This window comes from Vidua macroura, chromosome 5, assembly GCF_024509145.1.
Source record: "Vidua macroura isolate BioBank_ID:100142 chromosome 5, ASM2450914v1, whole genome shotgun sequence".
Classification (NCBI taxonomy): Eukaryota; Metazoa; Chordata; class Aves; order Passeriformes; family Viduidae; genus Vidua; species Vidua macroura.
Window position 1 is genome coordinate 23934804 of NC_071575.1, and position 27660 is coordinate 23962463.

A 27660-nucleotide genomic window follows, 5' to 3' on the forward strand; every position below is an offset into this window, starting at 1 on the left:
GGAAACCTCTGATGCTTCTAGGAAAGTCCTGAATTCCTCCATTCATGCTGAGTTTGGCTGAGATTGAGTTTGCTTTTTCCCTACTAGCTGGCACAGTGATCATTTTAGATTTAGTATGAGAATAATGTTGATAATATATTGATGTTTTATTTGATACTAAGTTGTGTTTACTCTAAATCAAGGACTTTTTGTCTTCCCAAGCTCTGCCAGTTAGCAGGAGTACAAGAAGCTGGGGGAAGCACGTAGCCAGGACAGCTGCCCCGAGCTTGCCAAAGGGATAATCCATACCACAGAATGTCATATTTAGTAAATAAACTATGGGCAGTTTTCCAGAAGCTGCCAATGACTGCTTGGGATCAGGCTGGGCACTGGTCAGTGGGTGGTGTGTGCAACTCTGTTGTATATCACTTGTTTCTCTGCAGTTTTACTCCTCTCTCTCCTTTTCTTAACTGCTACTACTACTAGTATCATAGCATTTTATTTTAATCATTAAATTGTTCTGATCTCAACCCATGAGGTTTACTTTTTTGTTCAGATTCTCCTCCCAGCTGAGGAGAGGGGACTGAGCAAACAACTGCATGGAACTTGCTGACTGGGGATAAACCTTGGCACACGCCAAGAAAACCAAGTGATCCCACCTGTTAAGAGTTGCGCAATTCAACCACACGGACACAATGAGAAAACATGAGCTTTATGTAAGTAAATTTTCGTGATCCAGAGAAAAACTTAGTTCTGTAGCCCACCAGAGCTCCTGCTATATAAATCCACTGTGTCAATACTGACAGCCTCAGGGCTTTCATAACTGTAACTTTGTCATCAGAACTGGACTAGGCAAAAGTCCACATTTCCTCACTTCCCATCTTCATATGACGTGCCTTCTGTGCTCCCTCTGCAGTACCCAAAACAGAGCTGTAATGGAACCCAGCTTCCCCACCCCTGGGAGATGTAGGATTTCACTGCATAGCCATTAAGCAGCTGCTTGTCCTCTTGCAGAGTAGAATTAAATAAGATATCTTTCACCATACTTGTACCTTCAATCCCACATGTAGCTGGTAATAGGGAGAAAATCCAAAACATAACCATAGAATGCAGCTGAATGCTAGTAATATCAAACAAATCCATGTGAATGACCCTTGCAAATGTGTAAAAAATTGAGTTATGAAAAATTAAATTGAAGTTTTACCAGAGCTACTTAGCTTTTCCATTTTATACTTTATATTACTTGTCATAAGGTTTGAAAAAGCTAAATGACTTCAACCTTTGCTATTTAAAATGAGCATTGATTTTTTTCCTCTTTTGTGTTTTGAGAAGAGCCAAAACCAATGCTAATGGTTTTATCCAGGAGGTTGTAATGGCACAGTTGAAAAGCGAGCTCTTCTCAGATTGCATTGCAAAACAGTGTAGTTCCTTTTTTTGAAAAAAAAAGCAGAGGAGATATTGTTATAATTTCCCCTCCACCTGTTGCTGTATTACTCATGGACAAGTTAGAAGCTTCTGCCAAGATCTCTTCAAGTCCTCCAAGTGGTTCTGTCTTGCATGTGTACTTTGAAGTTCCTATTGCTCATGTGGAATGTCTATACTTGATGTTTTAGGCATGTCTTAACATATAAATTACCTGATTTCAAGTCAGTTCTCTTCCAGCTACCTTTCAAAGGGATTGCTGCCAGCCACATTTAACCCCACTGAGCTGAGATTAACTAGCAAACCTAAACTTCAAGCTGTATCTTTGCATCTATTTGCTTGACTACCCATTCCACGGGTGGAAGCAGTAAGTTGGTTTTTCTTTTCTCTAAAGGAAGAAGATTTAGACATTAGGTACACCCTATCTGTCTTAGCTCCCCCAATAAATTTTGAAACGTTGTTCAATTTTAATAAAATTTACTTAGTGGAATATGTCTCAACATACTACATTTCTGTGCATCCTGTGAAGGAAAGGCAGTTGAGCAGTAGTGAGGAAAAGGCTCAAAAATGAGTTCAGCTCTCCTTAGGGATTGGCATACAGCAGCTTGGTCTCATGAAGCCTTCAGAAAATAGTTTCACCTGTCATTTCTTACCTCTGGTACTCCTACCTCTCCTGCTTTCCAAATATTTGAGCCAGTCACAGTTCAGCTCAGGATAGGAAAATGATACTGCTACTGATTTAGCAGATGGGGAATTAAATAGCAATACAATTAAAATTCAGATTTCAGATTTCACAGGCATTTATGCATGTCTCAATTGAAATCTGATGGCTTGAATTTACAGTAATTTGCCCAGGGTCATACAAGAAGCATGCAATAGGCCTGGGAATTATATCCAAGCTTGCACTTTGGTCTTTGGACCATACTTCCTAAATGGGATGTAGTAATTTCAGAATTGCAGCTTCCCAGCCCTCTCTTTGGGGGGGATACCAATCTGCTGTGAATAAACACATCCTTTGGTCCTCATGGCATGAGCATCAAAGCTGGCTACTCTTCTAGATCTGCCTTTCAGGTGCACTGGCACAGTGCAGATGCTGTACGTGTCTCTCCCCTTCAGAGCTGTGGGATCACATAGCACAAAGGCCACCTGAGCACACAGCTCCTTCCAAGTGTAGTAGAAATTTTACTGTTAAAGGGGGAATACTATCTAAAAGGAAGGCATGCCTAATTAGCTAAAGAATTTTTCAACACAGCAGTGAACTACTGATCCTTAGAAAAATAAAAATGTCTTGAACTTTGTTTAATTCCACCTGGTCTTATCCCACTCTGACTTGGTTAATTACCTGTAGATAATTTCTTCTGGATTTCCACATTTCATCTTTTTCAGATAGCATTGCTTAGCTCTGTAGCTTCAAGTATCTTTTATTTAGGATCACCAAATACAAATGAGAATGTTCTGACCTACAAAAACAAAGAAGATAATGAACATTAGAAAGATCACTGTGAAGGATGAATGCCAGTTCCTGATGCTCCGTGGAGTTCACAGTTTGATGACAGACCTATTTCCAGTCTATTACACTGAGAACTTCACAGTTTTGAGAACTCTGGAGAAAGTTAGATGAACAACTCACCCACCCTACATCCAGTGCTATTTCTACAAAAATCAGAATTTCTTATTTCAAGCACTTATTTTCCAGATGACAGAGTCCACAGCACAAGTAAGGCACATTCTGGAATAAGCTGATAGATCTGTTCTGCTATAAAGATGCATACTTGCTCACCTTAGCTAACACTTACTAAATAGAACAGAAGATATCTGAAGATTTTGATTTCCTCACTGAAAATTTTAGGCACAAAATTTCAGGATGTAGATCACTGCCTTACAAAATATGGAGCTTGAGAATATACTTAGCATAGGAATAAAATAACAAACCAATTGAAGACTGAGTTACAAGTTTTTGATAGAAATTGTTACTAATGGAGGAATACAAATAAAATGTACGTAAATGGGAATTCTGGCTTGAGTTCCCGGGCTCCAGCTGGCTGACACGTTTAACCACTGAGTGCTGCTCTGCCACCAGTAACAGTGAACACTTGTTCCCACTATGCCGTCCTAACGAAAAGTGCTGAGTAGAAGTGGATAAGTAGTTTTCCATCAACACAACATTGATAAATATCAGTATGAAAACCACAGGAGAAACAATATTTTCATTTCAAGTTTGAAAAAATGCAGTAGAAAAATTGGAGGGTTGTGTTTTCAAGAAGATTCAAAACTAGCTACTAGCAGCTCAAAAAAAGGGCACTGTCTGCTCTGTGCCCTGAAAAACCTGCAGACTGGTCAGCATTCATCTTTCTAATCACTTGTGAAATTCTGGGCTGACATAACAAAATCCACCCAAAGATTTTAAGAGTGCAGAGATTAATAGTGTATTGTCACAGCATTGTACTTAGTGAATACAAGCTATAAAATAGATAAAGGGGAAAATGCATTCCCTAAGGTCCCAAACTTAGTGAATATTCTTGCCTTACTTAACATCTTCTGGGCACTAAAAAAAAAAAAAAAAAAATTACTAATTACTGCTGATAGTACCCATGAGGCAGCATTAAGCTGCATATAGCATTTGCAGTAAAAACCCATGGCCACACAAAATTCTTCTTGCTTGATGCTCCACTTTAAACTCAAAACAATCCAAATACATGGACATTTTGAGTGAATCTAAATCTTTATGATATATCAAAGCACATGAAACTAATGGTGTTATGTGAAACCATATGGAAATGTGTAGGTTTTATTGAGTTTTGCTTTGTGTAAATCCCAGTACCAGAAGAGAGTTAGGACAGGAGTGTACTGCATTTATCAGATATTAACCAGAAGAGGATGCTAGCAGAAGCTATTGTGAAATGTGAATTTCATACTAGTTTAGTTAAAATACTTAAGACCCTCAAATAATGAAGAATAATGAACAGGTTATTAAGAATTAGGAATAAACCAAAAATATTCTTATTACCTCCGCTGAGAGACTGCACATACACACATGTTGGTGGCAGATGTGTGGAATGTCTTTGGCTGCTTTTTGGCCCTTTCTGATTCTAATTAATGAAGGGACTGGTGGATTATGAAGTGTTTCATATAAATGCTTCATAAGACAGGTTTATAAATCTCAGTGGAGAAGTCAGTCCAACTGATATCTTCACTCAGCAGCCCGTATTTCTTCAGAACAAAGCCTAAAAGTGGAAGAAAAATGTTCTCTTTAAATTCTGTATCACCACGGGGAAATGATCCTTTTTTGTTTGCAGCGAAATTTTACTTTTTTGGGGGAAAGGGGAAAGTAATACAGACCCCCAGATCCCCTCACCCAAGGTTCTTTTCTACCAAATGGTCGGTTGGACCTGGATTCCATGAGCCATCCTCCTCTTTCTCAGGCTGTGCAAAATGTAGGAAGTCGCTGGGGATGTAACCTGCTCTTCTCTCAGCCAGTGAATCTTAATGCAAGTGTAGAACAGATTGGAATAGATCTAAGGAACCTTCACAATAATAGAGCCTGCCTTGCTGACAATAGGCACCAGCTGGTGAGGCTACAGGGTGTGTGGCCAGGGACAAGGCCAGTGGGACACAGCTGGCCACTCCACTCTCCCCCAGCCCCCACCTCCCAGGACAACGAGGACAACTGGGGGACTGGAGCATCTCTTATGAGTAAAGGCTGGAGGAGCTGGGCCTGTTCAGCCTAAAGAAGAGATGACTGAGAGGGGACCTCATCAATGTCCATCAGTATCTGGAGGGAGGGGGTCACAGGATGAAGCCAGGCATTTTTGGTGGTACCAAGCAATAGGACAAGAGACAACAGGCAGAAACTGATGCACAGGAAGTTCCACCTGAACATGAGGAAGACCTTCTTTACTGTGTGGTGACCACACACTGGAACAGGTAGCCCAGAGAGGCTAGAGTCTCCCTCACTGGAGATGTTCCAGAACTGCCTGGGTGCAACCCTGTGCTTGTGCTCCAGGATGACCCTGCCTGAGCAGGGAGGTTGGACCAGATGTCACACCGTGGTCCCTTCCAACCTGACCCATTTGTGATTCTGTGAGACCGAGGCCGCAGGGAAGAGCTGCGCCTGGTCAGAGGCCCCGCTACACAATCGCCAGCAGCAGCAGCCCCGCGGGACCGAGCCGTGTGGCAGGGACAGCCCTCGGTGGCAGTCCCGGCCGCCGCTGTGCCCCAGCCCCGCGCGGGGGGGGCGGGCCCGGCGCCCCCCGGCCCGGCCGCTCCATAAAGGAGGCGGGCAGGGCCGGCCCGGCGGGAGGGTGCGCGCTGAGGGAAGAGCCGACACGAGTGGCGGGGAGGCGGCGCGGAGGGAGGGCAGCCCGGCTGCGGGAAGCGGGGCTCCGCGCTGGGACTGGTTCCTTCGCAGCCATTTTCCGTCCAACCAAACAGCCGATTTGCGGAGGGAGCCAACCAGGGCCGCACTGGAGGTTTGTGCCTGGCTCCGGCCAATGATTGGTAACCGGTTCCACTGCAGGCTCGAATGAAATGTCCGTCTCCCTCCCCGGGCCCCGGCGCTGCCGCCGCGCCGCCGCCGCGGGCACCAGGAAGTGCGGGGCTGCCGCCCCGGGCCCCGCACCGGCCGCGCGTCGCTTTGTGCGGCCGGAGCCGCGGGGACCGCGCGGCCGGGGAGCCGAGCGGGGTGGGCGGGTGGGGAGGGGAGGGGAGCCGAGCGGGCGGGCAGGGAGGGAGGGAGGCGGTAGCGAGGGGGGTGTCGGCAGGGGCGGCGGGGCGGCTGCCCCCGCCGCTGTCCCGCTCTCTGCGCGGCGCCCTCTCCGCTCCGGCTCCATTTTGCGGCCTAGGCAGGGGTGGGGGCAGCAGGCGGAGCTGCCCTGCGGCCCGCCGGCACCCCTCACCGCCGGCTGAGAAGCGGCGGGCACTCGCGGGGCGTACGGCCTCCCGCCATCACTCCGTCTCCGCGCCGGTCGCGCTCGCTGTGTCCCGGGGCCGCGGCTTTGTGGCGGCCGCGCCGGGCGGAGGGGGCTCCGCGCTCTTTTGTGTCCGGCCGGCCGAGCCCCCTCCCCTCGCCGCGGGAGCCAGGGGCCGGGACCCCCACCACGCCTACTCCGGGCCGGGAGCCGGGTAGCGGCGCCACAGCGGCCCGGTCTCTCCTCCCGGTCCTCCCCACGCCGTTGTCGGGAAGGAAATATCCTGGAAGGTTTGGCGGTATTTTGCAGGGATGAGGAGCGTAGGGCGAGGCCCCGGGATGTGGTGCCAGTACCCGGCTGGCCGTGCGGGCGGGAGTGCGAGGCCTTGGTGGGCTGCACGGGGGCCCGGCAGAGCGGCCGGCCGGCCACGGGCAGGTGCAGGCAGCGCGGAAATCACAGCCAGGGTGACCAACAATAAAGTTGCTGATTAACTTGAGGACTAGTCGTCTTGTGCCATTTGTAAACAAGGGGTCACGATAGACGAGTTACCTCTCGAACAGATGTGAGCTGGGTGCCAGGAAGGCTCGGAGGCTGTTGGTGTAAGTAGGAGGGTGTCCCCGTGCCCCAGCTAGCTGCGTTTGCATCATTGAAGGGCATGAAATCGGGAAATGGGATCGATCGGCTCGCAGTGGCACAGAGGCAGCTGGGTGGCATCAGCACTTGTCCTGTGACTCACATGACGGATGGGAGAGAGACAGGACCCTGCCATTATCAATGTCTACACAACTTTTCAGTGTGTGGCAGGTGTTCTTGGGCAGGCCTGTGTGTGCTAGCCACTGTTCTGCCTCCAGAAATTATGTAATTGGTGATCCTGAAGAGTACTGTTGAGGTTATTCACAGACAATAGTACTGGAAAACCACAAAAAAATTAATGTGTTCTAGTAATGTTTCTGCAGCTATGATATATATTCTGCACTATAGCAGCAGTAGAAAATCAACTTCTAGCTTTACCAATTTCTTTGAGGTTTAACCAAAAAGATTTTGTTCTGAAAAGAACTGTGAGGTAGAAGCTACCTAGTGTGCTTGGGTTGCTTTTGGGATGGCAAAATTACTGATAACAATGATCTGAAAATTTTTAGGCAATGAGGAGCACAGAATTCTGGATTGCAGCCCGTTCATCGACTTTGTTACATGTAGTAACCTTTCCTTGGCATCTTGGTAGATGGCAGTTACTGTTAATTAAAAAAAAAATTCAGCTTTCTCAAAAGAAGCTCTGGCAAAATGGTGGCAGGCGCCACTTTGGGCAGTATTCAGAGTCTGGCTCTAATTGGCTTGCAGGAATGGAGAAATGGTGTCTATATATAATCATTAGCATGCTGTTCCTAAACAATAAGCTAGCGGTTGCTTTCTTTTTTTTCTTTGCTTATGTGGCCTGTGGCATGACAGCTACAATGTAAAGGCAAGATCCATCTGCAGTTCTCTAGGACACCCGAGATGGATCAGTCTGAACCGTTCTGAGGCCTCTGTGAGTTGCTTTTGTGCTGTGCATTGAGCGGGTGGTTATACTTGGTCTTGGCCGCTGGCATTTACAGCTATGGCATTATACTGGGAGAAGTTAGAAGCACTGGGTGTTACTCTTTAGACTTCAGGGTTTGACAGTCACAGCAGTTCAAAGCTTAACTCTTATTTGTGGCAATAATTACATGAAGGGAGGCAATGTTCAGAAATTGAATGAAAAAGAATATTTAAGATAATGTCAAGATGTGAAACATTAAACACTGAAGCTTTTAAAGTCTGGTACCTTGTTTTGTCAACATTTAAAAAAGGTTTGCAACGTTCTTCCTTTAGTGCTTTCAAATATAAATCTAATGTTGCTCCACCTTTAAAATTTTGCTTAGAAAGAAACTTGACTTATTACTGAGTTTTGCAGTAGCATTTTGAAGACACTTAGTATTTGGAAATTGATGTTTTTTAGTGGCAGGATGCTTGTAAAAAGAGCAAAACATGACTATATATATGCATATTAAACAATATGGGTAAATAACATTGGTAGAATAAAAGCAAGTATCAGCAAATTCAGCAGTTTTGGCCGAAAATAGTCTGTTCTGAAGCTAGTTCAGTCTGGTCTGAACTAGTTTTGTAAAACTCTTACTTGCCCTGTTGCTTGAGAAGAAAAAAGCTGTTTGGCATACTTGAGTTACTACCTCAACAAAGGAAAAATAACCTACTTTAAAATGTTATCAAATGTCTAAAAGGAAAAAGACAGGATTTATAAATTGCTGCTTTAATAAATAGATAAGCTTAGTTTTTTACCAGAAATGCTAGAAAAGTATCAAAAACTTAGTATTGAAAGGTAATATGGGGATTTCAGTCAGGTTACTGAAGGAAGGAGGTGATGGTGCAGTGTGTTCAGCACTGCTTTCCTCTTCCAGCTTCTGCAAAAGCAACTAAACTGCCTCCATTCCTCTGCTTATCTTGTTTATTTTCCCCTCCAGCTTCTCTCTTCTACTGCCAAAAAAGAGAAAGTGTGGAAACTCGATTTCTCCTGCTTGCTCTGTATTTTACTGACCCACTCCTTCTTGATGTGAAAATGAACGTGGTTTTAGTCCAGCCATATATATTGGAGCTAATAATGCTTGTGGATGTTAGCCAGCCTGGAAAGGAGCCACCAGCTGCTGTAGCAGAGCTGGATCCACATGGAGGGGGCCTGTGGTCAGTGGCATTTGGGCTTGTAAGATAAGACATAAAGTTGATAGACTGTTACATGGAGTGGAAAGGTGTAAAGTGGCAATGCCCTCTTTGGATTTCATAAGAGAAAGTTTCCTCCCCGTGGGCCAGCAGAAGGATTCTGGTACAGCCCAGATGCTAATGAGCCTTGGTGACACTGTCTGGTCCTCTCAGCATCAGTCTGCTTTTCCCAGTGTTATTCTGCTGTGGGGGAAAACACTGTAAGGGATTAGAGAAGCCTGAGATGGAGAGAGAGTTTTGTTCTAGCTATGTGCTAAGGGGTTTAGTGTTATATTTTTGTGTGTCTGCTGGAACAATGTGCTGTGAATGCATTCACCAGTTAGTATTTCTTATAAACCTGCAGATGAGAATTCAGTGGGAAATTAGGATCTCCAGAAATCACTGAAAAATAAAAGGAAATTGAAAGTGTATTTTCAATTGAAAAATCTTCCTGCTTAACAGGAGAGGGTGCAGAAAGCTCAAATAAAACTTTGTGTCTCTGCTGTTACGTATTGATTCACAGCTTTACTTCTCTTGTGACAAGGTGTCGCAAAATGAATGATGTGGTTACTACCTACAGCTTTAGTTATTGTTTCTGTCCTGCTTCTTTGGGAGACATGACTGCATGGAATGTGTACCAAGTGCTTCAGTTCATTGCATATCATTTTCTACTGCCCGTTTTATATGGTAGCAATTTTAGGAGACAGGGTGAATAAATACCACATGAAATACTTAAATCACATGAGGCCTTTGGTTTCCCTTAAAGAGGGCAGTTTGTAAATCGTTGCCAGATAACTTCCTCGTTCTGAAATCAAAAATCTTGTTTCCTCAATTTTTTTTTTCTTCTTTGTTTTTTCTTTTATACTGATCTAAGCTTTAGTCCCTTCTTCTCAGTGCTAGCAGGCTTGGGCTTGTATTCTTTTTTAGTTATAATTTAGCTGAGCCACTGATACTGGCTGTGCTCTTAAGAGAGCTCATAAGAGTAAACTGGATGCAAGATTTACTTTGAGATACTGATGTTTTATTAGTTTAGTATAGACATATTATAGGAACAGTGTGACAGGAGGTGACAGGAGCAAATTTTTTTAAGCATCCTCCAGAATATTTATACCAAATGTCATTGTAAACCTGTGTGTTCATTCATGTGCATCTTGTCACTGAACCTTCTTTGATACCCTTGAAATGTTTCTCTTTTAACATATATCTTTGGTTAATTTCCATGCATCAAGTAGTTTGTATATACCTAGTAATATTCTTTTTCTTATTAGAGATGGAAAAAGCGAACAGAAAACCACTAACACAAAACATTGTGCTGCTGCTCTGTATTCAAATTTTTCTTTTGCAGTATAGTGCTGAATGTTTATGTCCTGTACTTGTTTACTCTCCCTGGTTGTTGATAAAATCAGATAGTGGCATGGTCATTTTAGAGACTGACATGTCACTTCTGATATGCTTAGCTCTCAGTCTTGATTCAGTCCATGTGTATGCATGGAGGAGCTTCAGTGTCGCCTAGCCCTGGAGGCTGAGGGTAATGTACAACCTGTAGTAATTGCTTCCTGCAGTTGTGCACAGCACTTGCTGCTGGAGGACTGAGGTGTTGGAAGCCCCCCCTTGTGTAATTTGGCAGCCACACAGAGGTAGGAGATGCTCTTGTATTCAAAGGCATTGCAATGTTTGCATGCTGAAACTGCCATGCAAATGTGAGGTATAATCTGCAAATGGCTATTTCTCTTTTAAAGCAAGTTGTAACAACTGGGTGGTCTAAAGCAGAATCTGAGAGGAACATTCTTGCCCACCTGAACCTTTTAGGATTAGATCTCCCAGGATTTTGCCTGCTTTAGCATCTACTTCCATCTAAAGTAGTAGGTCTTCCTACTAAATGGGCCAATATAAGAACTGTTGGCCTTTTTAGTCTCCCGGTGACTGCAGTTAGTGTAGGCAAGGTGTTGTTTCTATGCTATATTGGACTGCTGCTTTTCCAGAGCAACTTCAGGGACACAGAATTTAGTTTGTGTCATGGTTTTGGAGGGGTTTTATTGGTTGTTTGGGGTTTTGGTTTGTTTGTTTAAAGGAGGGGAATTAATTAGCAACAGTGTAGTGAGAAGAGTGTTTTCTCATTTTCTGAACATTGCTGTATGTGTTACAGAACTTGTGCTGAGCTTGACAATCAGATAATGTGGTGACTGACTAGAGTTTTGAACATCTGAAATGAAAACTGTAATGTGTGAGCATGTAACTGTTTGTTATGAGATGACTGGGATAGCAGTAGCCACATTTTCCTGCAAGGTCATATTTGTCATCCATCGGGCTCAAAGAAATACTAGTAGGGTGACTTGGATGGCATATTAATTACAGTTGCTATATTCAGATGCCTGGATCTAGATTTGAATTGAATGACAACTCTGGCTGAAGTTCTTCCATCAACTTACTTGGATTGAAGTAGTGTGCTGAGATCCAATCCCTCCCTCACGCTGTGGTCAGCTGGGCTGTGGAGGTGGCTCATGGGGCAGCTGGGCTAGCTCTGTATGTGGTGGCCTTCAAGATGTGGCTGGGGAAAGTCCTGAGTGCTCTGCTCTGAGCTTAGAACTGACCCTGCTTTTAGCAGGGGTTGGAGTAGAGACCTCCTACGGCCACTTCCAACATGAATTATCCTGTGGGCCTGGATCAGGATCTGGTTGTGCTAAGCATTATGCAGAAAGGTGTTAACACTGTCCCTAATCTCCTGTCCCAAGGTTGTCCTGGCAGCTAAAAATCTTTCTTCAAGTAATACCCACAGAAGTAATTTCAGTTGATGTTAAGCTGTCAGTGGCTGTTTTCTTTATCTGAGTCAGATCTTTTTCTGTTGCAAGCCTTTTCCTATCAATTTTACTAATCACTATATTAGATTCATAGTGCTGATAAACGTCCATACAAGTTCCCACTAATGGTGAAATAATACATCCTGTAAGTAGATCTGGAAATGTGCACACAGAAAAGAATAATAGCAAAGGTATTACCTTGAGGATGCATTAGTCTAATATGACCAAAATGTCTGTACATGCAGCAGAAGTTTGAAAGAGATTCAAGCAGGAATTGTCTTTTGAAGGCAGGCTGGGCTAATGAAAGGAGGATGATTTCCTAGTGTTGCTGGGACTTGTCAATAAAGATTCAGATGGAGTAGCCTGCAGGAGAGGTGAGCAGAAACCAGTTTGTTATCACATCATGGCAGAAATTTGAAGAATATTGCAACCCTGGAGGAAGGAAGTAATTTAGAAGACATGTTTCACAGAAGATTGAAAAAAGACAGGGAAAGAAAGATCAAGGTATTTAAAATACCTTGTACTGGGGCTGAGTAAAGATTGAGATCCTGAATTAAATTCTAGTAGGGATCAGAGAGCTGAAACTGAGAAGAAGACTACCAGAAAGCTCTAAGTTAATTTTGGAGGTAGCTTTTGGGATTTACTAGTCTACAATTTTAATTGTTTCAAAGTGCAGAAGTAAGAGAGAGGCACAATTCTCTTAATGATGTGTGATGTCAGTTTTGGTGATCATGACATGCAGGATTGTGATATCCTTGCATTGTCATTACAATAAGCTGAGTAAACAAATTGCAGACCCCTTGGGAGATTGAAAAGCAAAGTTAAATCTCCCAACAAAGAGTCTGCAAAATGTGGACAAAGTGAATTTATGTGAAGGTTGGACATGGAAGGTTAATGCCTAAAATACTGCCCTTCCTTTGGGTAGAGCTGCTGTGTAAGAAGTGAAGCTGGTTTACAAAAGCCCAGCGAAAGGGACCTGAAGTTCTTTATAAAAGTGTGTGTGATATTCTGTTCAATGAAGAAGAGCTGGAAGAGTCTGTTTCTCTTGAGCAGCTCCTAAGGCTCTGTCCAGCTGTTGTTGGAATGCAAGCAGTGCTCGTGTTATTTGCGTGTCTGTGGCCAAGGGTAACACCGGACATTGCTTGAAGGTTTCAAAGTGAAACTCAGCCCTGTGGCCACAAGCAAAGTGCAGATTAGTGAGAGGTTAAATGCTCATATTTCTTGTAGGTGTAAAAATAGCACAATATTGCTTCTCCTTCCCTCCTTCCCTCCCTCTTCATGGGTGTGCAAAAAAGTGAGCTCTGTGGTCTCACTGGCAACAGCCATGTGATCCTTCAAAGACACCAAAGTACCCACACAGTGGGTGTGGGGTCAGTGAGTGAAGTCAGCTGGGCTCTGCCTCTCCAGGGGCTGTGTGTGTAGCTTGTCAGTAAGAAGGAGGGAAGCACAGGCTCTTTTGGCATCCCTTTTTTGGCATTTAAGTTACCTGTTAAACGCTGACCGCCCCCATCTCCAAACCATCATGAAGAAGTCTTCTTCTTGGCCAACCACATCAGAACCTTGAGAGAAGGGCACCTAAGGATGCCCAGAGAGTGAGGCAGGGGAGGACCAGGGAATGTTAAAAAATGACTCAGAAGGCACATAGGAGTAACTGGTGTCTCAGGGAGGATGAGGATGTAGAGCTGGTCCCGTGGTCTGGCTAGAAGTTTGTCAGTGGCTTGACAAACCAACGTGGATGGTAAAGGTGAGTGAAGGATGCACTCTGTGTAGTAACTAATAGGTAAAGCATTCAGTGAATGAGGGGCTGGTGTAGGTTTTGAGGGTTGTTCAGAGACACCTTGCATGTTCTGGTCAGACTCTCACGGGAGCTATGTGCTACATAAACCAGATGATTCTGTGCCTGGCCTGTGCCTCTGGTTGAGTTTTTTGGAAAGCCTCAGAAACAGTTAAACTATTTCCACGGTCAGTAAAACTCATTAATGACAGTGGGGATGCTGTTCTCCAATAGCAAAATATTTATGCTTTGTATAAATTGATCTCATAGTTTGTGCTGGGTTTGAGTAATAGATGCACTTAGTGATGTAACAATCACGCCTAAAAGGTTTCCTTCTTCTGGTTGTAGATGGATGGTGACAGCTCCACAACAGATGCTTCTCAGTTAGGAATTGCTGGAGATTACATTGGTGGCAGTCACTATGTCATACAGCCTCACGATGGTAAGAAGTGAGAGAGTAAATGCTACTATTTCTCTGCATATGTGTCTATACATATATTTTCTTCCAGTTCTTGTATCATTCTCTGCTGTCTTCTCTCAGGCTAAGAATTTGCCATTGTTTTCACAATGCCTCACTGTATAAAGCATTTTTTTCTGCAGTATGAAGGGGGCAGGTTGGATTTTTTTGATGTTGGCACAGTGACCTTGAGGGGATGACAAAAAATTTGATGTTTTAGGAAGCAGTTTGTATTTTGACATGGCATTAATAATGGTTGTTGATCAGCAGCCATGTACACTTCTGTGCATAATGTGATAAAATACTATCTTTATAAAGGCACCCTGATGTTGCATCTCTTTATAAAATTATTTATATGATGTAAACACATGGTGCTTTCAAAGGTCTTCATCCTTCAGTGTAAGATTTTAAACTGAATTACTGCCTGCTGTCTATCAAATATAATTTCTGTTAACTTTTCTTCATTTCATTAGACACAGAAGACAGCATGAATGATCATGAAGATACAAATGGCTCAAAAGAGAGTTTTAGAGAACAAGATATATATCTTCCAATTGCAAATGTGGCAAGGATAATGAAAAATGCCATACCCCAAACAGGAAAGGTAATACTGTTGTCTGGTAAAGAAAGTGTGTTAAGGAGTTTTATTCCTTCCTCTCAGTGAACTTGATCTGATTAGAACAACATATTTTTCCAAATGATGCTGGTTTATTGAAGAAAAGTGTTATAAAAGGAAAGGGAAAAAAGCCCCAGGAGCAGGAGGTGATTGAGACCAAGCCCATTTTTCTTAGATTTCTGAAAGCTTTTAGTAACTGTTGTAGTTAGAGTGTCCAGGACTGTTCTCCATAGGGCTTTCAAGAGCTTTCTTTTTCTAAGATGTGTTCTCTGAAATTTTCATAAAGGATCAGGCTTGATGACAATCACTAAGAATATTTTCTATGCAATTCTCTTGAGAGATTTAGTCTGCTTTCATTGAGGTGCATACAATTTGGAATAAGTGAATCATTTTGGCTGAAATAGAAATCCAGTGCTCATCCTGAAGGAAAGAGAATGGTTAGCCTTGCGTCACCCGAATATTCACATACCCAAATGCCAAAGTGACCTAAGAAGTCTGCTTTATATTGTGGAGCAGATAAGGCCAGATATTGAAAGCCTTATTTATTTCCTACTTCTAAGAATAGACTTTTTAATCCATTCTGCTGAGCTGGTGGTTGTATAAGTACTTCATCATTCTACCGGTTTATCTTAAACCTTTGCAGGGCTCCTATGATTTGCTGTTTCTTTATTGTATTCCAATACAATTCCAGCCACAGTAACGTTTCCTCCAGCTAAAACTGATCTCTCTTTTTGGAGATCACTCTAAATAGAAGGAAGACATAATTTACTTGCATCTGCTTGTATTTTCATAGTGTTCAGGGCTTTCTGGAGATCTGGATGTTACATTTATAACTTTGCTGTGAAAAACTCTACCCTAGTCCATATTGTCATAAATTTTTAGTGATCAAGATAAGATTTTTCTTGAGAATTTAGCATATGGGATGTAGAGCTATCTTGAAAAATCAGTATTTTTTTTTGTAAAAAACTGCAAGGGAAGCTGCTGACTGATGACTTCTGAAAATCTCACCCTACGTGTCTGAAAATATCAGAGGAGCTAGTGAAGACTCTGCACACAGTTACTGCTTCAATTTTTTAGGTTCTTTTCATGTGAAGGATAAGAATCTTAATTATTATAATCTTCTTGTTGACTCCTGTCAGCTTCCCAAGTAATCATGAATAATACTTAAGTCGGGTAAATGACTTTTGTCCAGCTGAAAACTGTAATCAAATTTACTTACTTCATTCTTGCCAGGGGCATATGTTGCTTCATTTGAATTCTCAATTGGTAAATTTATACCAGAATACTAAAGCATTAGAAAGGCTTGCTCTGCTAGGTGTATATTCTAGTCCTTGAATCTAGGCAGGATAAAAATACTTGTCATTGCTGAATTTGTGGCAATGTACTGCAGTGGGGTTGGAGCTTTTAAAAGAAGAGGAAGTGGGCTGTGACATTGTAATGAACAGGTTTGAAGAGACATAGGTAAGCAAAGCAAGAAGCATCTATGTGTAAAAGCTTGTATAGAACTTAGGATTTCAGGTGATCCTGGAAGTTGACTGTGCTGCTTGAAATAGTAAAACATGGGTAAAATCACATTGCAGCTGGCCTTACATAGAACAGTGAGGACATCCAGTGGTTTGCTGTGCAGGTGTTACCTAAATGAGTATTGTCATTGGGTTTTGGAATGTTTCCTCAATTATCTGATGTATTCTTTGGGGGGTTTGTGGTGAGTTTTTTCAAGTCTTGTGTCTTCATTAATGATTTTATGATACCTTTTTCCTTACTAGATTGCTAAGGATGCAAAGGAATGTGTACAAGAGTGTGTAAGTGAATTCATCAGCTTTATAACATCAGAAGCAAGTGAGAGGTGTCACCAAGAGAAAAGAAAGACCATCAATGGAGAGGATATTCTTTTTGCCATGTCTACCTTGGGGTTTGATAGCTATGTTGAACCTTTGAAGTTATACCTCCAAAAATTCAGAGAGGTTGGTATATATGGGTATTTGCTCATTTATTTAACCTGGTTGTGTTTATCCTTAGCTCTCTGTTGTTGTAACTGTATAATGGCTAACTTGCCCAGTATCTCACAGCTCTGGGTCAGGGAGTAATGTAATGTTTAAAAGCATTCCAAAGGATATCAAGACAAAAAGGAAGGAAGTAAGCATTTTATTAGACTTGCTGATTCAGAGTAGTTAAAGCTTTCAACTGAATAAATTATCTAATATATTGGTGGTAGTAAATTGCTCTTTAAAGGTGCCTATTAAGAATGTTTAATTGGATTTTTGGGTTCAGTCAGTATGTACTGACTGCATCTTCTGAGGAACTGGCCTAATGCTTGTCTGGACTTCAGGTCTGCAAAAGAAAAAAAACTGTTTTTCTCTTGTTGGAATAATAATTCACATGGAAAACTATCTGTTTCAATGGGGCTTTTAAAATTATTTTTTTAGCCTGTCCCTCAGTTTGCTTTTGATACATAGTACATGCTAGGTATGTGATCCAAACAGTTAATTTAATTTATCCCTTCTCTAGCAGAAAGTGACTTTGTTCCTTTCAGCAATTTAGACCTCAAAAAAGGAAGTTGCTTCTACTTGGATTTTTTGTTCTGGTCTGCCTCCCCTTGTCTAAATTGGCAGAACAGTAGATAAGGATGCTCTTCTGAGTTTGTTTTGTAAGCCTAAGATTTCTTTAGGTCAGACTTGCTAACGATATTTGTTTTGCTGACAGCACTTGAAGCTTCCCCTTCCCAGAAGGTCATTTGCTGGATAACTGAGTAACAGGAGGTGTAATATAAAGTTGGAGTTGTGCTGTGTGCTGTCTTTTTCCAGTTCTGTGTAGCAGTTGCACATGCTGTGACAGTGCTGTATGTGCTTTTGAAAAGACAAGTATTGCCTGACTACCAAATAAGTCTCAAGTGGGTCTGTGCTACTTTCATTCTTAATTGACCATTTTTGCAGATTATAGATGCTGTGGTAGCAGAGTAGTTGGATTGGGTTTTTAATTGCGTGGATGGGTTAAGTAGCTTTGCTCATCAGTTTTAAATCTCCATTCCGGCAAGGGTGTCTTCAGGGTGAAGTACTTCAGTTTTGTAACTGAGTATTTTGTCTGCAGCAAGCAGTTGCAGAGAATCTTTTTTTATGCCCACATTATTTTTCTAGATGTTCTTATGTAATAGCATAGAGCATCAAACTTCAAACTTGTAAAACTGCCTGCAGATGACTGGGGGCCTTGGCTTTCTGTGCTGATATCCTTTCTGGCTGTAGTCCTTGATGTGGGAGAAGAAATTCCACATCTTTGTTTTAAATGTCAGCTCTTAGTTTATGGTGATGGTGCTTGTGTGTGGTTGGTAAGCAAATGTTGCACATTCTTGGTAGGTGAGATTCTGTGATTTCTTGTAAATGCTCCTTCTTGGAGTACCACAGATTTTTGAACTTTCTGCAGAAGGTGAAAAGCCTTTGTTAGAACCACACAGTCCTAGTTTGCCAAGTTTTTGTTTCAGGAGTATGGCTAAGATGAAAAACGCTCCTGTAATATGCATGTTCTCAAATCCCATAGAGTTTTACAGGTCTTGGGATTTCAAGCTCCAGCTGCTGCACTGTGACTTTTCTGCAAGTTTCAAACCTTGGCTAGAGCTCCTGGGGCTTTGAAAAAAATCTCAAGCTTTTTTTCTGCTGTTTTATGCTCTCTTCTTAGGCAATGAAAGGAGAAAAGGGAATTGGGGGAACAGTTACAACTGCAGATGGTCTAAGTGAGGAGCTCACAGAAGAAGCATTTAGTGAGTAATACTTTCTAATTTATTATGTTATTACTACAGCTTTTATAAAAATTTCACCAGGCATCAACATTCTTACTTGAGGAATATATCCTGCACTAGTAATAGCTCATGTCAATTGTGGAAAATTTATAAATGAATGTATTAGTGCTAGTATACACTTAAACACTGGTTGTAATGAAAGGTGCAAACCTTTTTTTTTTTCTTTTTCCCCTACAGTAGCTACATATTTAGACCCCATTCATTCTACTTGCAAGACTATTGGGGGGAAAAAAGTAAAATGAACCCCTCTTGATGACTTGAGGAGCTCATCTTTGAGAAATGAGGCAGAGAAGAAAATCATGTTTGTCTAATTCTAAAGAACTTAATATTTCTTACATTCAAAAGAATTCACAGATTGGGAGCTAGGAGGTGTAGGGTGAGGAGTATCATGTGCATTCAGTGTAGTTTTTCTTCCTTTTACTGTGGATTGAAGCCTGACAGTTTTTTGGGATTTACACTGATTTTGTGGGTGCTGATTCTTGCACATAGTCTTCACTTTGGCTTTTAAACATTATGGGCTGGTGATGTCGAACCTGATACAAGAGGAATTAGGAAGCACAGCTCTAGTCATATCTACTGACAAGATTTAGTTTTTTAAGTATGTGATACAATCACTGGTAAACTACTGAACTAGCAAAAATTCAAAGCCTGAGGACTAAAATGACCTATTCAGGATTGGAAATACACTTTGCTCTCAGTTTGACTTTGGCTGCATAAAACAGTGCAGACTCGTTGGGTCTCTTCTAGCCTGGAAGAGTAGCTTATAAAACTGGCTGGAAATTAAGACTCTAAATCTAAATATTATGATAATGTTATATATAAAACTTGTAATACTTAGGTTTGGATTCTTAATTTCCAGACCTAGAAGCCTCAGAGTGCTCTATGAAAAAACTTTAGGTTGCTGTGACTTGAAAAGAGCAATTTTAGAAATGTCCTGGCAGGATTAAGGATGCAAAGGAGATGTTGCAGTATTAGAAGAAAGTAAAAAAAAAAAAAAAAAAAAATTATGTTAAATAACTGATCATGTCAAGTGCTGCAGGTATTTCTCTCCACAGGGGCAGCTATAGATCTGTCTGGAATGAATGATGGTGTCACTGCAGCAGCAGCAGTGATAGTTGTGCTTCTGTGGCATAACCCTGAGCTCTTTGTGTTGGCCTCATGCCAGGGCTGGGTCAGGGACTCTCCATTAAGCTGTGTTGGATGTGCAACATGCACACTGAAGAGCAGTAAATTTTGGAACTGCCAGAGTCACTCTCACTAATCTTAATGCAACTCTTAGCCTGCAACTGAAACAACTGAAAATTTGTTCAATGAAGGAGAAAGGGAAAAAAAAATAAAAACAACCCCAACCAACCAACCAAAAATCTAATTAAAAAACCCTCAAGCATCAGCTTTCAAATGAAAACTGTTAGGATTATGCTGTGCTTTCAGAATTTTGTATTGGTTATATATCTTGTTTATATTTAGTAACTACATAACAAAGCCTCATTATTTGTGTCCTAGGGAAAAATGTGCTACAGTGACAAGCTACAATATGAGAGTTGTGCTGCTTTGCTTCCAAATAGCAGCTGTAAGGCGCCTACTCTTGAGTGTGAGAGCTCAACATATATGTTGTGGTTTACCTTGGAGCATCACTCCCTGTGTTTTCTCTCTCTATCTCAGAAGTACTTTTTACTCCTTTTGTTGGCCACCTCTTGCCTCTGTGAAATCAGAGCTCTTCTGTGTGCCCTGAAGGACGTGCTGAAGTCAACCAGTGCAACGTCAGGCTCTAGCAGTGCCTTTTATTTTTTGTCATTGCCTGTTCCTGTTCCTCTTCTCTGCCTTCCATGGGGCTTCTGTATTATGGAGTCCCTGATGCATCCCAATTTATAGAGCAGCACAAAAATTTAATTGAGTTCCTCCCCCATGGCTATGCTCAAGTGCTAACTTTGTGTTTAAACAAGGCCAACTGAATTCTCCAGGCTTCTTGGGATACTGAGCACTGGAGATGGCCTTTTCAGTGGTCAGGGTGGTGAGATCCACTCCATTTGCCTGTGTACAGGTTTGGACATTCTGCTTACTCTCAGAGCAAAATCAAATTGGATTTTACGTGCTTCTCCTGAATGGTGATAAACTTGTTCACTTGTAACACTTGGTAACAAGTGTGACTATACCAGTGTAGGATGGTAACTCAGGAGATTAATGGCTCTGTAGTCCTGGAGTGGACCACAATTATTTAATGGTGACAGACACATCAAACAAGGCTCTGTATATCAAGCAGTTCCTGCCTAACATTTTTTAAATGCTCTTTCTTTCAGCTAACCAGTTGCCAGCAGGCTTAATAACCACAGACGGCCAACAGCAGAATGTTATGGTCTACACAACATCATATCAACAGGTATGATCCTGTATCCTGTCCCCTACTCTCCCTTCTGCTGCTAAAATCCAAGCACTAGTTCAGCTGCTCTGCTCTGAAAGATGAGAAGTAATTTTATTTAATCCTTTGGTGGTGGCTGTCATGCCATTCCAACACTGAGAATTCATGGCTGCTTGCTGTGAACTGCTCTGCAGCTTCAGAAAAGGTGCAGTGGAATGTAAGCTTGCATTTTCTTTCTCTAGATCTCTGGTGTTCAGCAAATTCAGTTCTCATGATTTTGAAGAAAACTTTCCATCTGGGAACACGAGACAGAAAACCTGTGCAACTCTAACGAAGAGGCAGTTTTAATGACTGGTGAAGAGATTTATCTCTTTGTATATTAAATAGCTGTAATGTAGCTACCAGAAGCTTGACTAATTGAGGTGTGAGTTCTGACTCAAATCTTTTTCATGATGATTTTAAAGAAATAATTGGATTTTAAAGGTATTAAAGTATTTTTGTTTTGTACAAGAGTTTGTTGCTCTGTATAACTCCTGTATGCATTGTATATTGCAATTTATTACTGTCAGAGATTTGTAGACAGTTTCTTATTTTCATATTGAATCATGTTACTTTTGTAATTCAGGTAAACAGCTGGGTTAATTCATGTTTACCCTTTGAATAAAATGGTAAGGGTAAAGTTCATTTTTGAATGCAAGTTGCCTTTATTATAAAGATTGAGTTAGTCTTGGTTATGTAACTTGTCTTGCATGACAACCTCAACTAACTTTACATGTCAGCTTATTTATTGAGATTTTGAAAGGGACTTTTTCCTCATGAAACTAGCAGCTCAAAAGAATTGCTACAATTGTTTTTTCTAATGTAACTTCTGAATTAAAGGTTAATCAAAACCAATGAATGCTCTACTACATTTAGAGGTTTAGAGCTTATCAACAGTGTTAATGAAAGCATTGACTGTGCGATGCAGGTTTTCTTTTTTTAATTTTCTTTTCAGTTGCATTAACTCTTGTTAGACTTACTTTGATATTTTTAAGGTAGTCTTTCTGCTATTGAAATAACTCTTCCTTTTTATGTATGGCTTTTAGAATCCCAAACTTAGAAATTCAAAGGTGGGGGGGGGGATTTTATAGTCCTTGTGGTAAAAGATCTCGTTTTAACTTTTTACTGAAGTGTTTTAACATTTCTTGTGAGCCTGTGGGAACTCAAAAGTGGTAGTGACTTTGTGTCTGGGCTGTGTGTTGTGTGTGAGTGTGTGTGTGTGTGTGAGTGACTGACAGCTGAACAAGTGATACAAATCTGAAATGGAAGACAGATTTCAGGTTTGCTGTCTCTTCCCTGGTTTTGCAATAAACTCTACTTAGGTAATGTAGTTCTGTATATTTAGTGAGCTGTTCTTGGTAACATTGCTGTTTCTTTAATAATTGGGTGGGTAACTTTGTTGCTGTGTCTTAGCCTACTAGGGTAGGGGTGGGGGTTTTAGTAATACCTTACTCAGACTGGATTTTGGGACCTTTGGTATTTTTACTGTTTCCAGTGGACTGAAATGTAATATATTAATTATCTTTCCACATACCTGTTATTAATTTAAGCAAACCACATCTTGAAACTGTTGCCATATGATTTCTTGCTGGTTTTGTCTTTTCTTAAAAAAAAAAAAAGTAACAGTTCAATATTGGGAAATTAGCATAACCGAAGATATCCCAGAAGCCTGAAATAGGCAGCTCTTTAGCTAAACAAAAACTTCATGTGCACATTTGAGCAGTGTCTCCTACCAGTCAGCATCCTGCTGGCAGAGCCTCTGGAGGCGATCCAGTGTATTCTGGGGCAGTCTGCATGGATGTTCTGGGCTCTGTGGCAGCCTGTCGTTCTTCAGCAGCTATGAACAAATGGAGTTTTCTCATTAAATGTAAAACTGAATAACACAATCCCTACAAGAGCCCCTTCTGTTTGTATTCCATTTATTTCAGGCCAGCATAGCCTGTTCTTGCTGTTCCCAGATTTGCAATGGAAGAAAGCTGTGATAACAACTAAGGAGTTGGTAAGCTAATCTTCCCTAAGCTAGGGAAGATTTGGCATTTTGATGTATAGAAAGCAGGTTGAGGTGATCCCACACACTTCCTTGAAACAGGCAACATTTTTCAGGCTCCTCTCTCTGCTGTGAGTTTAGGTTAAAGTGTGTTAAGTTTGTGGTTTATATGCCATCATGTGAGCAATGAAGCTGATACTTTGCTTTTCCTTTTTCCTTCTTCTCCCCTCACCCTCTGAGGGCCAGGGACAAAACTGCATAACTTCTCATTCTCTTCCTAAAACTACAGCAGTAACAGTAATAGTACAACACTTTGTTCCATGTCTCTCTGAAACCATTCTCCTAATAAAAGTTTGCAGGGTACTGTAGCCATGGTACACCAAATAAAACAAATGTGGTCTGAAGAAATACTTGCCTAATTTTATTAGCAGCAGCACAACCAGTGCATTCTTTATATTTGTTCAACAACTCTGTGTTCTCATTTTGCTCTTTTTGAGTGTTTAAAGTTTACAAGTAGCTACGTCCCAAACTAAGAATGACCATTCTTGCTACATCTCATCTGCTTCTACAAAACATCTGCCTTTGGTCCTCTGAATGTTTTTTTTTTTTCAACTAAGAGACCCCCCAAACTTGAGACAGCATGAGCTGTGGCTGTGTATGCTAAGACTTGGAGAAAGGCTGCTTGAAATAGCAGTGGTGTTCAAAGATCTTTTTCCAAGAACGGTGACTTTTAAAAGTGCCTTTTCACAACACAAGCAAGTTTTACCACAGTGATTTTTTGAAAAATGCATTTTTGTGTAACTTGATCCTTCTGGTATTTGTTTATAGGGTGTTTTTGGTATCTTTAAAAGCACAGAAACACTGTTCTCTCTAGTCAAAGTGCAGTTATGAGAAAAGCTAATTTAGATTATGTTCTTCTACATCCCATTTTCATTACAGGCAAAATGGGAACTGAGGCTCTGCCTTTCCCAGTCTTGTTGATGTACATATGCATTGTTAACTATTTTATTTATTTCTCCCGTCTGATCTCTACTGAATGCTAAAATATGTGGGAACACAGATGGAGTTCTGGCACGAGGTGGTACGTCCTAAATACCTACTGCCCCATGCTTATCTGCCTGTAGCTAAAAATCAGCCTGAGTTGTATGAGCTATTCTCTAAAGAGCTGTCTTCCTTAAACTGCACTCTGGATCACTGTGAATGCTGTGGGTTGATTCCTATTGCAGAGTTTGAGGATGATGTTCATGAACATGTTGTAGGCATGGATAGGTGATTTCTCTCTAGCCTTTGGCAGGAGGGGAAGCATATGGGCAACTGCACACACAGAAGAGATTGCTCAGTGCAAAGCAAGGGGCAGAACCAAGGGCTAGTGTTTTCCCCAGCACCTTGCTTTAATGATAAGGGTTGGCAGCAGCCTTGCTTACAGCTATAATATTCCTCATTTTGCAGAGCTCTGAATGTGATTAATGTTCCAGATAAGTCATGGAGACTTACTTCCTCAGTTATATTTGCAGCAGTAAGACAACTTGCCTTAAATCACTGTATTACCAAGTGCTGTAGGCTTGATGGTTTTGGGGTTTGATTTGTACCAAGTAGAAGAAAGGAAGCTTTTCACTGAAACTAGTAGTGAATTTTCTTATGTCTGTAGATGAAAAAAACTTCAAACCTGGATGTAGATTCTAAGACAAGTAATGCTATAAGGAAACTATACATGCAGTCCTATAGAAAGAAGTTTGATAATGTTAACTCTAATGGTTCCTCTTATTTTTCCCCTGTTGCACTGGTTTGGTGAAAAGAGCAGTAGTGGGAGGAGGATGCCTTTTGGATGTGGTACACTGTAAGACATGGACCTAGTTGAAAAGACCAACCAATTTTTCCTCTTTGAAAATCAGATATGCTGTTGTGGCAAAATAACTCACACTTTCACCCTTTCAAAGGCTGAAAAATACATTTAAGCAACCAAATATTGATCTGTTTACCTATTGATTTGTGAAATTGGCATGATAATGGACTGCAATGTCACCTCTGACCCTCAGGATGTAAAAGTTTAATGGGAAGCTCCCTGGAAACTGCCAGTTCAGCTTGGAGTGACATTCAAGGCCACGTGCTCTTGGGAGGGAGGGCAGTTTGCTGCTATGCACAATAGTCTCCAAATTGGTGCCAGCTGCACTGAGTTTATTAAATCCAAGTCCCCAAGGATGGCTGTGGAGGCAGGGCCAGAGTGATGCAGTGCACAGCAGGTCTGAAGGAGATGGCTGCCCTGCTTTAAGAAATCTTCCAGGCAAATTTCCAGGCTCATTTCCTGGAATATTTTACTCCAGCACACCAGGCCAGAGGAGCCATTTATCAGAGCAATGGCACCTGATTTGCTTATGTGTGAAAGAAAACTATTGAGGGTTTAAATCTGCCGGGCAGAGGAGCAGCTTTTGGGCTGCTAATTTAATGTGTGTGTGCCTGATACTTACCCAGCCTATACAGCAACATGAACAGCAGATAAAACCACCTCCAACAGCACAACCAAGACTCAGTTTGTGTGCAAGGGCTGTGTCACTCGAAATGCAGCTGCAGCTAGAACATTTGCAGCAGCACAGTTAGGAGCACTATATACCATTTCTACTCTCTGCACCCTGGGGGAAGACAGTCCAGCACAGGAGAGCCCATGTCTCAACACTGTCAGGAGCAGCATGACACAGATAAAGGATGCTGGGATGCACAGGTTTGTTTTTGCACTGTCCAACTCCTCCTTAGCCCCAGCCAGGAAATCCAAACCCACCAGACACCTGAGCTCCCTGTGCAGTGTAACATCCTGGGAAAAGCAACCTGGTGAACTGGCAGATGCCAGGAGCCAGCTGAGAGGAAAAGCTAAGCACTGAGGGAGAAGGGGAAGGATCTGAAATCTCACCTCCAGCCAGCTGGAGAGCATTTCTGCTACAAGGAAACAGGCTCCAGCACTGTGGGATGAGAACGTGGAGACTGCAGAGCCTGGGGAGGGCTGCAGCAGAGGACGAGTCTGCTCTCACTCTATCCAAAACCACAAGCAACAGCCACATTTTACAAGCCAAGCAGCTGAAACTCATCCAAAATGTTTCTGGAGTAGATACAGTGGGATGAAGTTCTGTACACGCAAGAAGAAGAAATATTGACAAAAACTGGCCATTTTGTGTTGTCTGACTTGACAGCTCTCATGTTGCTTCAGATGGCTGAAATATAAGTAGCTGAAACCTCAAGCTGTTAGATTGATTTCAGGTTTTCTTTTTCAAGACAGTAATTCAAAGAGTTGCTCCCAGACTCTAAACACTTTCCTTCTGGAGCAGGCAGCATTTAAAGCGAACATATAAAGTCTCTTTCCTACTCAGGCAAAATACAGTGAGGAAATAATTAGGTAACTGCTGCTAAAAAGAAGAGTTTGGGATATTTGTAAATACTACTTAAAGTTACAAGATAACTGCTTGTACCTAATAACTTTTTGTTAAAAGAGACTTACCAGCACTGCATGCAAGAGTGATGGTTACTTTAAAAGGCAGTTAAGAATCCCTGGCAATAAATGAGTGAATGGAAACAACAACAACAACAAAAGGATTCAAAGTAAACCAACATTTTGGACCTTCTAAAAGGTTTTGAACCTTCTAAAATGGCATATAGCCAGTTGCCTCTTTTAAGAATCGCTTTGAAATAACTATATTGATAACTTCCATGTGTGGATAACAGTATTTTATAATTTCAACAGATACAGAAATAACTCTCTGAACACTAGGACACACTGAAATGCTTAGTCTCTTTTTCTCTTCGAAGATACCACATCCAAGCCTAAGTTTTCATTTTAAGGAGCTGCTGTACCAACTTAGCAATTACATCAGATATTAAAAGCAGATGCTTGTTAGAGGCAAGAATTCCCTCAGAAAAGAAAAGCAAAAAACAATGACAGCAAACCATGCCCAGTCCCAATCTGAGAGATATTTTTGTTGTTCCTGTCAGGACTGTAAACCCAACAAATACATTAAATACTTCAGGCTTTTGAAGGATGTAGGGAACTAATCCAGTTGAAATTGACCACATTTATGGATGCCAGATTTTCACCACCTAACATGAGGCACGTATAAGGAGGGAGTAAGACCAAGGGGTTGAGTAGCTCACACAGATCTCTTGGGCCTTCCTGCCATCCTAACTCCCCTTCCAGGGGCTGCAGGTGCTAGACATTGTCTGGCTGAGCCCCACCACCATTCATTCATGCTGGGATCCAGCTGGGTGCCTACCCTACCCACATCACGGCGATTTCCTCTCTCTGGGGGAAGTGCTGGAGGTGCAGTATCCTAAAGACTCTATGGATCAAGAGGATTTATTTTAAGCTCATCTTCCTGACACTTTAAGCTGACTTGTTGAAATTCTAATAAAAGAGATCTCCACTTCCAGACCAATGGCAAACACCTCAAAATGAAGATTTCACTACTATTAACAAGGAGGAACACAGTGCCCAGAGAGTGCCAGCAGTCAGTGTTCCACCCCTGTCCTGGGAGTCTGGAAATGCTTCAGTGTCAGAACTGGAAGCCTCAAAATAAAAGCCCTGATGTTTAGCTCACTAGAAATATTATAAAAATGCCCTAGGGACCAGATAATGCTATAAGGAAAAAATAAATAAATCTGAGTTGTTTTTAAGATAAATTCGTACAGCAAATTCAAATTTGCCTTCAAGAGAAAATAATTCCTAGTCTTAAAATCTTATTAACAGAAAGAAAACAACACAAGAGGATTCTTCACTGATGTTTTAGGCTTTCCAATTTGTTTTCCACTAATGCAAGCATCACAACAAG

At 41.7% G+C, this 27660-nt stretch overlaps 1 protein-coding gene across 5 annotated transcripts; it reads left to right on the forward strand.

The window, feature by feature from the left end:
• Positions 1-5746: 5746 nt before the first annotated feature.
• On the forward strand, positions 5747-21720 carry NFYB (nuclear transcription factor Y subunit beta). Of its 5 annotated transcripts, none has more exons than XM_053977373.1 (7): positions 5747-5870; positions 13956-14049; positions 14538-14668; positions 16447-16644; positions 18350-18431; positions 20768-20847; positions 21069-21720. In XM_053977373.1, the coding sequence occupies exons 2-7, from the start codon at positions 13956-13958 to the stop codon at positions 21099-21101; spliced, it is 618 nt and encodes a 205-aa protein (XP_053833348.1). In that variant the 5' UTR covers positions 5747-5870; the 3' UTR covers positions 21102-21720. The 5 variants fall into 5 exon arrangements, with proteins under 5 accessions (XP_053833348.1, XP_053833345.1, XP_053833346.1 ...); XM_053977370.1 differs by lacking the exon at positions 5747-5870 and adding an exon at positions 5875-5898; XM_053977371.1 differs by lacking the exon at positions 5747-5870 and adding an exon at positions 5912-5930.
• The last annotated feature ends 5940 nt before the right edge of the window (positions 21721-27660 follow it).

What these genes read in the sequence shown, in the direction of transcription:
- NFYB (XM_053977369.1), top strand. An exon ending in GCTCACAGAAGAAGCATTTA is followed by an intron (nt 18,432 to 20,767) that starts GTGAGTAATACT and finishes TCTTTCTTTCAG; the next exon opens with CTAACCAGTTGCCAGCAGGC. An exon ending in ACACAACATCATATCAACAG is followed by an intron (nt 20,848 to 21,068) that starts GTATGATCCTGT and finishes TTCTTTCTCTAG; the next exon opens with ATCTCTGGTGTTCAGCAAAT.